At 50.4% G+C, this 13461-nt stretch overlaps 1 protein-coding gene across 1 annotated transcript; it reads left to right on the forward strand.

Annotated features, from left to right (window-relative positions):
• Window positions 1–506: 506 nt before the first annotated feature.
• On the forward strand, window positions 507–13461 carry LOC116955864 (hyaluronan synthase 1-like). Its single transcript, XM_032977187.2, has 5 exons — window positions 507–1132; window positions 2127–2468; window positions 4884–5109; window positions 9358–9490; window positions 10975–13461. Exons 1-5 carry the CDS (start codon window positions 761–763, stop codon window positions 11639–11641), a joined length of 1740 nt encoding a protein of 579 aa, XP_032833078.2. The 5' UTR covers window positions 507–760; the 3' UTR covers window positions 11642–13461.

Here is a 13461-nt window from a genome sequence, read left to right on the forward strand (position 1 = left end):
ATAGCTCAGTGTGGACATTACCCTGGTAAAGTATTTTTTTTTCTAGTTTACAAGTTGACATTATTATTATCACGACAATCAGGGGCACACCTCTGGGGTATGCGGCAGCGTTATGCGACGCATAGGGGGCCCAGTCGGTCACAACGGGGGGCCCGACTCCACAGATAAACACAAGCACAAAAATGAAGTTAAGAAAAAAATATTTGAAAAAAATATTTGAAAAAAATATATTTCATTAAAAATTAAGCCCGATGATGAAGGCATCCTGGCTTCATCGCATTAGTAGAGCGGCATTAAGTTGCGCGATCCACCCCCTTTTTGAGGAAGTCCTAGGCCGATAGGGCCGGGCATGAAAGCAAAGACGTGGGACAACTCAATTGTGAAGATTGTTACCGTTATATCTTTCGTATATTAATACTCACTCAAGACTATCTTCCTCAAAACCCTATACACGGTGCGGCAACTAAAATACTAATACGTAAAGAGTCATAGCCTACATATAGTATTGTTATACGGGGTTAAAAACCATCCGTAGCTATTGCAGCGAAAGCGAGTCGGTAGAAAGAAGTGGGGGCCCACAGTCGGATCTTGCCTTATTCCCCCCCCCCCAACCCCCATTGTAAGAGGTCATTGCGCCCCTGACTGCTATTGTCCACTTGCTTATGAGGTCGCCTACCTCCGTACTCAGGTAGGGGGAGGATCTGGGCTAGTCCCCCCCCCCCCGCTCATCACAGCACAGCAGCAGCTGCCACAACCCACTATGGCCGTGGCTGTCGAATCGCCGCCACCCGTGCCACCACCGCTGCGCCGCCGCATCGCCACCGCCCTCTTCGCGCTGCTGGTGGCGGTGGGCCTCGCGTGGACCTACGTGCAGGGCGCCGACCTGTGGTCGGACGGCGAGCGGCTGGTGTCGCTGGGTCTGTACGGAGCCTTCCTGCTGGCGCACGCCCTCGCGCAGAGCGGCTTCGCCTACCTGGAGTGGCGACGAGCGGAGCGGGCGCGCGACGGGACGCCGTGGGAGCCCCGGCGGAGCGTGGCGATAGCCATCGCGGCCTTCCAGGAGGACCCCGGCTACCTGCGTGGGTGCCTCGTGTCCGTGCGGGACTCGTCCTACCCGCGGGACAAGCTCAAGGTTCGCTGGCCACTCGCACGCACACTCGATTCTCACGCACGTCTCCTCATCTACCGAATCAGTGGCAAAATCCCCCAGGTGTTGTCACGGTATTTTTGGAAATTGTTGGAAAGTAGAGAACTAAACTATGAACCATGAACAATTATAAAGAACTAAACTGTCACCTTTTTTTTTCATTTTACCAGGTAAGATTCCACTGAGCTGTATACTGTAGCTCTCGTCTTTCAGAAGCAACCCGGCGATCACAAATAATTGCTCAACGAATTGGCTTATCATCAACGTGGAAATTTACGACTATATTTACTCAAGAATGTTAGTGTGTAACGCGTGTGACGTCACTGCAAGTCGACCAACCCCCCTCATTAATAATACGTCCTCCACATGGACCCGCCCCTTATTAATACTCATGAGTGGGTGACGTCACTCCACATGGGGGGGCGAGGCGCCTCCTCCCCCCGCCTCGGCGTCAACTTACAACCCTCACTACAAAGGCAGAACCCTCACGTCACGCGATCTCCGTAACGCTGTTGAGACATCAAAGTAAAAAGGACGTCATGACGAACAAGGGATTATAACCTTTAAATGAAATAGGGCTGTGTCACCGCAGCCTTACAAATTGCACACGAATGGATGCAATACCACGTCGCAGTCTGATTTTCACTTGCAAGTTTCATATTGACTGCAATGCACCCATCCTTGGACGGGCAAAAGGCTAGTTTATAATAGCCAAAACGTACTCTAAACGCACGCTGTTTCTAAATGTGGTGGTAAGAACCGGAGGACCCGCAGACAAAAATCCACACTACCACAGGGAGAGAAACACCGCAAACTCCAAATATACAGCAGCAGCAGGCGTCAGGGTCGGGGATCGAACCCCACGACCTCCTGCACACCAGGGGAGGTACCTAACAGCTCGCCGCCGTGGCGCCCCATCCCAACAATACCCCATGCGTGGTAGTAACGTTGCGCAACGTCCCCATCGCGACAACCGAAGGTCGTCATGGTGGTGGACGGCAACGGGGCCGAGGACGCGTACATGATGGAGCTCTTCCGCGAGGTCTTCCGCGACGAGGCGGAGGAGGCTGTGCGCACCGTGGCGTGGCGTGGGAACTACCACGCGTCGGAGCCGCGGCCCCGGCGGCCCGAGTGGTCCGCCACGGCCACGGAGGGGGCCCCCGACCGGGACGCGGAGTTGGAGTTGGAGGCGGATCGGCGCGAGCTCGAGGCGGCCGTGCGCTCCGCGCGCTGCGTCTGCGTCATGCAGCAGTGGGGTGGCAAGCGGGAGGCGATGTACACGGCGTTCAGGGCGCTCGGCACGAGCGTCGACTACGTGCAGGTGAGCGGGCGGCTCGAGCCCACGGGCGGCATCGCCGCTACACACACGGCATCACCATTACTACACACGGCATTACTACACACGGCATCACCATTACTACACACGGCATCACCATTACACACGGCATTACTACACACGGCATCACCACTACACACGGCATCACTACTACACACGGCATCACCACTACACACGGCATCACCACTACACACGGCATTACTACACACGGCATCACCACTACACACACGGCATCACCACTACACACGGCATCACCATTACACACGGCATTACTACACATGGCATCACCACTACACACAGGGCATCACCACTACACACGGCATCACCACTACACACGGCATTACTACACACGGCATCACCACTACACACACGGCATCACCATTACACACGGCATCATCACTACACACGGCATCATCACTACACACAGCATCACCACTACACACAGCATCACCACTACACACGCATTACTACACACGGTATTACTACACACGGCATCACCACTACACACGGCATCACCACTACACACACGGCATCACCATTACACACGGCATCATCACTACACCCGGCATCATCACTACACACGGCATCACCACTACACACGGCATCACCACTACACACGGCATCATCACTACACACGGCATCATCACTCCACACAGCATCACGACACAGCATCACACATAGCATCAACACTCACAGCATCACCACACACGCGTGTGCATTTGGTAACAGGTGTGCGAATCGGACAAGAGGCTGCACCTATGTTGTGACCCCGTGCCCCTACTGGACATCTGTGAAAAAGAGCTTCATAGCCCATCAGATTCCTCCAGTGTAATTAAATTGATTCTGATTCTTAATTGGCAACAGGTGTGCCACTCGGATTAGTAACAGGTGTGCCACTCACATCAGTAACAGGTGTGCCACTCACATCAGTAACAGGTGTGCCACTCGGATTAGTAACAGGTGTGCCACTCACATCAGTAACAGGTGTGCCACTCGGATTGGTAACAGGTGTGCCACTCACATAAGTAACAGGTGTGCCACTCACATCAGTAACAGGTGTGCCACTCGGATTGGTAACAGGTGTGCGACTCGGATTAGTAACAGGTGTGCCACTCGGATAGGTAACAGGTGTGGCACTCGGATTGGTAACAGGTGTGCCACTCGGATTGGTAACAGGTGTGCCACTCGGATAGGTAACAGGTGTGCGACTCGGATTGGTAACAGGTGTGCCACTCACATCAGTAACAGGTGTGCCACTCACATCAGTAACAGGTGTGCCACTCACATCAGTAACAGGTGTGCCACTCGGATTAGTAATAGATGTGCCACTCACATCAGTAACAGGTGTACTACTCGGATAGGTAACAGGTGTGCGACTCGGATTGGTAACAGGTGTGGCACTAGGATTGGTAACAGGTGTGCCACTCGGATTGGTAACAGGTGTGCCACTCGGATTAGTAACAGGTGTGCCACTCACATCAGTAACAGGTGTGACACTCGGATTAGTAACAGGTGTGCCACTCGGATTGGTAACAGGTGTGCCACTCGGATTGGTAACAGGTGTGCCACTCACATCAGTAACAGGTGTGCCACTCACATCAGTAGCAGGTGTGCCACTCGGATTGGTAACAGGTGTGCCACTCGGATCAGTAACAGGTGTGCCACTCGGATTGGTAACAGGTGTGCCACTCACATCAGTAACAGGTGTGCCACTCGGATTGGTAACAGGTGTGCCACTCACATTAGTAACAGGTGTGCCACTCGGATTTGTAACAGATGTGCCACTCGGATTAGTAACAGGTGTGCCACTCACATCAGTAACAGGTGTGCCACTCGGATTTGTAACAGATGTGCCACTCGGATTAGTAACAGGTGTGCCACTCACATCAGTAACAGGTGGGCCACTCGGATTTGTAACAGGTGTGCCACTCACATCAGTAACAGGTGTGCCACTCGGATTGGTAACAGGTGTGCCACTCACATCAGTAACAGGTGTGCCACTCACATCAGTAACAGGTGTGCCACTCACATCAGTAACAGCTGTGCCACTCACATCAGTAACAGGTGTGCCACTCGGATTTGTAACAGATGTGCCACTCGGATTAGCAACAGGTGTGCCACTCACATCAGTAACAGGTGGGCCACTCGGATTTGTAACAGGTGTGCCACTCACATCAGTAACAGGTGTGCCACTCGGATTGGTAACAGGTGTGCCACTCACATCAGTAACAGGTGTGCCACTCACATCAGTAAAAGGTGTGCCACTCACATCAGTAACAGGTGTGCCACTCACATCAGTAACAGGTGTGCCACTCGGATTAATAACAGGTGTGCCACTCGGATTAATAACAGGTGTGCCACTCGGATTAATAACAGGTGTGTCACTCGGATTTGTAACAGGTGTGCGACTCGGACACGAGGCTACACCGCGACGCCACGGCGGAGCTGGCGCGGCTGCTGGACGCGGACGCGGGCGTGGGCGCCGCGGGCGGCGACGTGCGCGTCCACAACGCCTCCGAGTCGTTCATCAGCTTCCTGAGCGGCCTCCGCTACTGGATGGCCTTCAACGTGGAGCGCGCCTGCCAGTCCTACTTCCACTGCGTGTCCTGCATCAGCGGACCCCTGGGTCAGTGAGGAGGGGGGGGGGCAAAGAAGGCAGCGTGGCGCTGCGGATTTAAAACCACAACTCAGTTTTAGTTTAATTTATTTTGAATTGCTCTGTGCGCCAACAATCTCTTAAATCGGGTTTCATCAACAAAAACAACAACAACGGCCCTTCCCCGATATACGCAACATCACAATAACATAAATAAATGATAATAAATAGCAGATAAGCAAAAAAATGATAGCAAATCCTAATTACACTTTTTAAAAGAAATATAAATTAAATATGGATTGTTATCAAAATAGCATGCTTAATCTAAAAAAAATGCTAATTTAAATTTGCCATATTAATTGTAATGCAGATACGGCGTAAAAGACGATGGTATTAGAGTGAGGATTAAAACAGCAACCATAAAAAAACGTATTGGAAAAAACGTGCTAAAGTGGTCGTTTTCAGGCAATAAAAATTTGTACCATGGCAGTAAGGCTCTCGATTATCCGCGTGCGGTTTAACCACATATCGGACAAACCCAATTAACCGCAACCCTGGATATCGTATCAAAAGAGCAGCATAACGTTGCGTGATCCACCCCTTTTGAGGAAGTACTAGACCGATGGGGCTCGCATGAAAGCAAAGACGCGTGACGACTCAACTGTGAGTATTGTTACCTTTACATATTTAATCTTGATTTCAAGCTTCCGTGACTGCAGGAATCCATACTCTTTGGTTCTTTCGGTAAAGTCACGTGGAAAGGAAAAAAAATAGACCGCGACGTTTCGATCGCAACACAAGCAATCGTCACAGCAAGAAAAAAACCTGCTGAAGTAGGCGAGAGATCTGCCGTGACACGAGGTTTTATATAGTAGGCCTCGGCAGTAGGGGGTGAGAGAGAAGGGGTGGGGGAGGAGGCGGGGCAGAAAGTGGACCCCGCAGTAGCACCCGGGTCACTGGAATGAAGTGGACCACCATCTGTAAAGGATGAGATTCCTGATATGCAATACCCGGGTGTCTACAAACTGAGTTTTGGCTGTGGCAGCAGTTACATTGGGGAAACGAAACGACATGTCTCAGACCGCGTTTCGCGAACTCAAAGCAGATCTGAAACACGGTAGGACCAATACCTCTGCCGTTGCTGATCATTGTTTTAATGCAGGTGGGCTCACAGGAAATTGACTTTTTCAAGACGAAGGTACTTTGCAAACCCACCGGCTATTATCAGAGATTTGTTCATGTGGCCATCCAGATATCTTCTTGGTTCTTTCGGTAAAGTCACGTAGAATGGAAATAAAATAATAGAAATAAAACATAATAAAATAAAATTCTCACGTTTCGACCACAACACAAGTAGCCTTCTTCAGGTGGAGAAACAGGACTGTCCAGAAGACAGCGCTTGAGTGAACACTGCCAAGCATGGACCGCGTCTTTTAAGCCGTGTGGGCGGAATTAACTTGTGAATTAGCATGTTGCTCAGCCCCACCTCCGAGGCGGAAGAGGGGGGCTGGGTGCACAAGAAAGCAAAACAGCCACGGTGCGTTGCTTTGTACCGTGTTGCATTATAACTATGCTATAAACTGGACTACTATACCATACAATATTATACCTTCCAATCTAAACTACATGGTATAATATCATATACATAAACAAATTCCACCTTTGAATTATACAACGTGTTACTATACTCTACCCTATACTTTAGACTATAAAATATTAGACTTGTAATATTACACTGTCTTATTCTATCAACCCTACTGTATACCACACTGCTGTCTATTCACTATACAATTACGATACTATATATTGCCTTATGAATTATGTTAAATATTTCAATGTTATACTATTTATTATTATACCACATGCTATAAACTATACCATTGACCGTCGTGTGAAAGGTATTAAGAGGCAGTGCCAACGAATGGACTGCGGTCTGAAGGTCACCGTAAAACACAATCAATTAAGAACCGAAATGGTTTATAACATCTTTCCAATGGTTACTAAGCCAGAAGATGGATTCTCTTGTGCTTCACTTTGAGTTTTAATTTACAAACTGTGCAATGGCAGAGAAACTGATTTTTGTAATAGAACAATATCAATACATTCTTTACTACAAACCGTTGTTTTGTTCATTAACAAATTAAATTTTCTTTTCTTCAAAATAATGTATACAGTACCTATGTAGTGGGTAAATAATCGGCGGAGAACTTCTTGTGGCAACACAATATTTATTAACTCTCTATTCTACAGGGTCCCTAACACAAAGGGGTAGCGGCCCCCTGGTATGGCCTCCGGACTACACGAGCCCTAACACCGGGACCCCATTAATTCCCCGCCCTCTGGCTGGGGGCCCTAGGGGAGGGTATGCTGACCTGGCCGTACCAGGGTCTTCAGGCCTGACCACTGGCCTCACTCAGCTCCGGCCCTTAGAAGGACGACGGAGCTTGGGGTCCAGGGTCCTATCCTCCAGGGACCTATCTTCCCTTGACCACTGGCCTCACTGAGCTCCAGCCCTTAGAAGGACGACGGAGCTTGGGGTCCAGGGTCCTAACTTCAGTCCAGGTCTTCAGTCTTCGGCTTGGAGGTAACTGAGCCGGACCCTTGAGAGGTCTGGCTTATATACTGGTTCGTGGCTTGCTCCGCCCTAGCCACGCCTCCCTTCCAGAACTTTCTGGAAGGTGACATCATCCCCCCAGTCCCCCCTCCCGAGGTCTGGGGATTATGTCCCAGGATCCGCTTCCCAGGGATTGTCGTTGGCCCCTTGGGCCATAGTCATTGACACTGGCGTGATAGCGCTTCCATCCCCCGTTGTCGAGAAGGGGGAGCTACCTGCTAACAGGATGAGGAGTGCCGATTAATGCCTCTACACCGATATTCGTGGTTTTTGGCATATAGATCCACGGAAAATGGATATTGTATGTTTGGATTATTCACAATTTTTCATTATAATCCGCGGCCGTCCTTACCATTATTAGCGCGGATAATTGAGGGTCTACTGTATTTTTTTATTTTACCAGGTAAGGCCCCACTGAGCTGTAAAACTTTTTCAGAAGCGACCTGACCATCACAAATGACAGCTCAACGAAGTGGCTTATCATGTACTAGCGGGAAGTACCCGACGTTGCCCGGGTCCAAAAAATATTTCAAACCTGCTCTTAAAAATCTAACAGCAGTGCATACTGACTGTGGTGGTACCTATGATTACAGCAGTGCATACCGACTGTGGTGGTACCTGATATCACTACAGTAGTACATGCTGACTCTATAGCAGTATTTATCGACTCCATATCACAAAGTACTCACCTGACAGAGTGGCGTGGTGAGGCCTAGTCCCGTGGAGAGCCTCCGGCCTCGCCTAGATTGTCCAGCCAGTCGAGGTGGCACCTTGGCAGGCTGGGGCTGGGCTGCTACCTCTGACCCCCCCCCCCACCGCCATGATCTCCACGGCCGCTCTGCAGTAATATGTACGGCCTACAGTGGTAGCATCTAGCGACTGTATAGTAGCAATGACTGCACGCATTAGTGGGGGGGGGGGGGGGGACATCACACAGTGAAGAATTTACCTGAGCGTTTAGTGTATTTTTAAAGCATTTTTAACGTGAAATAAAATGTCCCCGTCACTGCCACCGAAGGCGTGCGACTTGGCATGGGCTGCTCCCTCCCACCGAAGGCGCGTGAGTTGGTATGGGCGTGCAGGCGTCATAAATAAATGAATAAAAGGGAAGCACACAAAAATCGATAATTAAACTAATTTTAAGTTGACGGATGTGAAAAAGGCATAGCGTTTGATCACCGCGGGGCTTACAGGGTGGTACCTGGCTATTTTATTTTTTATGTAAACCCCACCGTGGGAAAGCCAAGCGCGTGACCACACACAAAACCACACACAAACTTCGCCACAAATCCACGCACAATGTTTTACTTTTTTTATATATATAGATAGCAGCAGCCAAATACTCTGAACGCGTGACGTCGATTCTAAACGTGGAGGGAAAAAAACCGGAGGACTCGGAGAGAAAAATCTACAGCACCACGTGGAGAGAGAGAGACACGCAAACTCCAATTATACAGCAGCAGGCGTCAGGGTCGGGATCGAACTCACGAACCTCCTGTATACCAGGCGAGGTTGTTAACATCTCCTAGCCACCGCAGCGCCCTCTTGTCGTGTACCCGCAGACCGACGTTGGCATTCAGCTCGTGAACGCATTGCTGCCGAGCACAGAACAGAGTAAAACGATTCTCGTGAATTTTTTTGTGTGACCGCCCTACCACTACCAGGCCTCTACCGCAACACGCTGCTGCAGCAGCTCGTCGAACCGTGGTACAACCAGACGTTCCTGGGCGCTCGTTGCACGTTCGGGGACGACCGCCACCTCACCAACCGGGTGCTCAGCATGGGCTACGCTACGAGGCGAGGAGAACGGCAGCGGCAAATTCCCTGCGTCTGTCTCTTTTCTCTCTCTCTCTCTCCGTCTCCGCGTGTGTGTGCGTAAGGGGGCCGGGCGGTAGAGGTGTAGCGGTCAGCGCGCAGGGATTGACGCCAGCGTGGATGGGGGTAGGGAATGCTGATGTTGAAGGGGACCGTTATGGAGGATTCGTACGGTGCGGTCATGAAGTCCTCGCTTGACACGTCGTGTTCACGTGATGCATTTGCGCTGAAACGCGGTTCTCCTGCTCGGGAACGCTTTTCGCACGACGTGCAACTCCACATCCTGTTGTAAGGCGGAACGTGCATCCTGTTGTAAGGCGGAACGTGCACTGTTATTACGCGGTTTCTGAGCGGTTGACGAACTGCTTTCTCGAGCTGCGTGTCTGAGTGGCAGAGCGCAGGGTGATACAGTCGGCATTCCATCATCATCTCAGTTATTTGTCCCTGCCTTGGGATGACTGCAGGCTGACATCGCAGTGCAAACATGATTCACATTAGCAGTGTTCATTATGTATTCCCTGTAACGTATATACACAGTAAACAAATATCTGGTAAAAAAATAAATATATATAATCGCACATTGTGCCCCTGACACACAGCCCCCTGCTGTGAAAACCTGGCAGGACCCCCTCCGCAAAAGGAGTCTTGAAAGTCGGCAAGGCTCTCCTGCAAGATCCGACCGTGTCAGTCCAGTGCTCGATGAACTGCATTGGCTTCGGGCTGCTGAACGAATTTATTATAAGGTCCGCATCCAATATGATGCTGACCCCGCCAAGGGGCGTAAACCATCGCGACGTGAACTCTGGTTATCGTAGCAGCGGCTTTTGACTAACCGATGAACAAAGGCGGTCACCGCATCGTGCACTTTCAGATGCGCTTCTTCGGCCGTCTGGAGCGCTCTTCCGTACAATGTTATCTAGATTGACCGACGAATTTATTTAAAACTGATTTTTGTGTTTAGTTTGTTGTCCTTCCCCCGCACCTCCGATTAGCACGGTTGGCTACGTGCGGTGCGAAAGACGTTGAACACAGACGTGCAGCATAAACCATCACGCAAACTCCGGTCACCCTCGCAGCAGCGGCTGTTGGAAATCGGAACTTTACTCGTAATAAAGGTTTTTGGGTTAGATCACGTAAGTATAAATGTGTCGAAACCCTCCACCACCCGACACGGCCATCAGCAAGGGATTTGTCACGTAAACAAAACGCCAAATAGTTACTATTTCAGCCCACCAGTGTGTTGAAGAGTGAATCCACAACATTTACAATCTGAGTACGACGTTTCGCTGGTAATTACATCAACCGGCATCATCGGGCGATTTGCCATACTTACGCGATCTAACCCAAAAACCTTTTATTGTGAATAATATTGGTCGCGAAAGCCTACGTGTTAAACGTAACATTACGCGTGCTCTCCTCCTCCTCCTGCTCCCTCCTCCTCCCTCCTTTTCCTCGTCCGCCGCCAGGTACACGAGCCGGGCGCGCTGTCACACGGAGACTCCCGCCCAGTACCTCCGCTGGCTCAACCAGCAGACGCGCTGGGCCAAGTCCTACCACCGTGAGTGGCTCTACAACGCCATGTGGTGGCACAAGCACCACATCTGGATGACGTACGAGTCCCTGGTGGCCGGCATCTTCCCCTTCTTCGTCGCCGCCACGGCCCTGCGCCTCTTCTACAGCGGCAGCCTGTGGGACATCGTGTGGGTCATGGTCGCCATCCAGGTCGTGGCGCTCGCCCGGGCCCTCTACGCCTCGCTGCTGCGCAGGAACCTCGTCATGGCCTTCACCGCGTTCTACTCCGTCCTCTACGTGAGCAGCCTCGTCCCCGCCAAGCTCTTCGCCGTCCTTACCATCGCCGAGGGAGGCTGGGGCACGTCGGGCCGCCGGAGGCTCGTCGGGAGCTACGTGCCCCTCTTGCCGCTGTCCGTGTGGGGGGCGGCACTGGCCGGGGGGCTCTGCTACAAGCTGGTGCAGGAGGCACGCTCGGCCCGGTTGGCGTCCGAGCGGGTCGTGCTGGCATACGGTGCGGTGGCGTACGCCGTCTACTGGCTCCTCATGGTGGTGCTGTACCGGTGCCACTCGAGGCGGTGGTGCTGCCGGAGGGAGCCCGAGTCTCATGCCGTCGAGGTTTGAGGAGGAGGAGGAGGATGATGACGATGATGTCATAATGGGTGGCCATGCAGCGCACTGCTGTTGCAGCACACGGCCTGTGTGTGGCCCGCCTTCTCGAAGCTACATGCAGATTGCCCTCCTAAATTCGCATTCTGTTGCACAATATGGAATATATTTCCATGGCAATTACATCTGGCAAAATTTTATTAAATCCTGATCACTTGCCGGCTCACAATAATGTTTTGCCCTTGAGGCTGCCACACACGGTGCACTCAAGGATCTGCACTTTATTTCTTCCTTCCGTGTACTCTGGCCCCATTGCCCAGCAGACTCTGTCGCCAGTGCAGTGTGCGTTTCGTGAACGGTTTGATTCCAGTACCCAAACCGTAACCATTCACTTCGGGTGCAGCTCTCGCGAATGCCCGTCAATAACTTGCCCGTCACGAACGATCCAGAGCGCTGTGTGAAACGCCAAGTTGCGTGTCGAGCATCGTGAGTCGGCCGCAACATCTGCAATTGGGCTCAAGCCTCGAACTTTACTGCTCTGCCAAACATCAACGGTTTTGTTTGACATGTTGAGGGCCCTTTTGCAGCCAATGCAGGCATCCCTCGATTTTCCGAAAGGGATGCGGGTTTAAAAAATAAAACACGCATGAAACAAAATTTCATGAATTGTAATAGCTTTTCCCGCGGTTGGCTACATACGGTGCGGAATAATTTCAACGTACGGACATACAGGCGTCGTGGTGGCGAGATGTTAATTCCCTCGCCAGGTACGCAGGAGGTCGTGAGTTTCCATCCCGACCCTGACGCCTGCTGTATATCTGGAGTTTGAGTCTGGCTCTTTTCCCCCCCATGGTCGTGTGGATTTTTCCGGCTCCGGTTTTTCCCTCCAGAATCAACGTCATGCGTTTAGAGTATTTGGCTGCAGTCAATTTCCACGTGATGAGCCACTTCTTTGAGCTATCATTTGTGATAGCCAGGTCGCTTCTGCAAAAAAGCTACGTATCTCGGTAGGCCTCACCTGGTAAAATAAAAACTAGTTTAGTTTTTCATAGTAGTTACATACCTCGGTTGTGATCAGCTTTACGAAAATTACCCGGATAAAATCACGAACCTTAGCCATGATCAGTCCACTGCTGGTTGAAGACACCTCGTTACCTCCTCACCTTTTTCACTTTTCAAATACGAATATAATAATAAAGAACGTAAATATTAAAACCATTGAATGATACTAATTCATTTAAAAAGTAATAATTTTGCCTTTTCAGGGAACTAATCAATAGGTATTCTTGGTTCTTTCGGTAATGTCACGTAGAAGGGAAACAATAAAATAATAAAAAAATATAAAACAATAAAATTCTCACGACGTTTCGACTGCAACACAAGCAATCATCATCAGGTGTGAAAACCACAGCAAGAAAATTAAAAAGTGGAGTTTTTTAACGTTAGCACCACGGATAGCGATTTGACAGTTTGTTCAGATGGACGAGTCCATCTATGTTCGGAAAAGAGGAGGGGGGAGACAAAAAATAATGGATGCGGTCTGAAAGCCACATTAAGCGTGATCAATCAATTAAGAGCCGAAATGGTTGATCAAATCCTCCCAATGATTGCTAAGCCAGAATCCATCTTCTCGGTTGAAATTGTCTCTGTGTTTGTATATGTGGATAGCCTCATGAACGAATCTCTCATGGTAGCCAGATGGCTTGCAAAGAACCTCTGTCTTGGAGAATGCAATGTCATGTGAACCTACTGAATTAAAACAGTGATCTGCCACGACCAAGGTGTTGATCCTACCGTGTTTCAGGTCTGCTTTGTGTTCACGAATTCGGTCCGAG

Source organism: Petromyzon marinus, chromosome 62 (assembly GCF_048934315.1).
Source record: "Petromyzon marinus isolate PM22_M1 ecotype Great Lakes invasive population chromosome 62, UKy_Petmar_22M1.pri1.0, whole genome shotgun sequence".
Lineage (NCBI taxonomy): Eukaryota > Metazoa > Chordata > Hyperoartia > Petromyzontiformes > Petromyzontidae > Petromyzon > Petromyzon marinus.

Bases quoted from the DNA above. Each gene is read 5' to 3' on its own strand.
- LOC116955864 (XM_032977187.2), top strand. From the start codon at position 761: ATGGCCGTGGCTGTCGAATCGCCGCCACCCGTGCCACCACCGCTGCGC. The intron at 5,110-9,357 runs GTCAGTGAGGAG...TACCACTACCAG, and splicing joins CTGCATCAGCGGACCCCTGG to GCCTCTACCGCAACACGCTG. The intron at 9,491-10,974 runs GCGAGGAGAACG...GTCCGCCGCCAG, and splicing joins AGCATGGGCTACGCTACGAG to GTACACGAGCCGGGCGCGCT.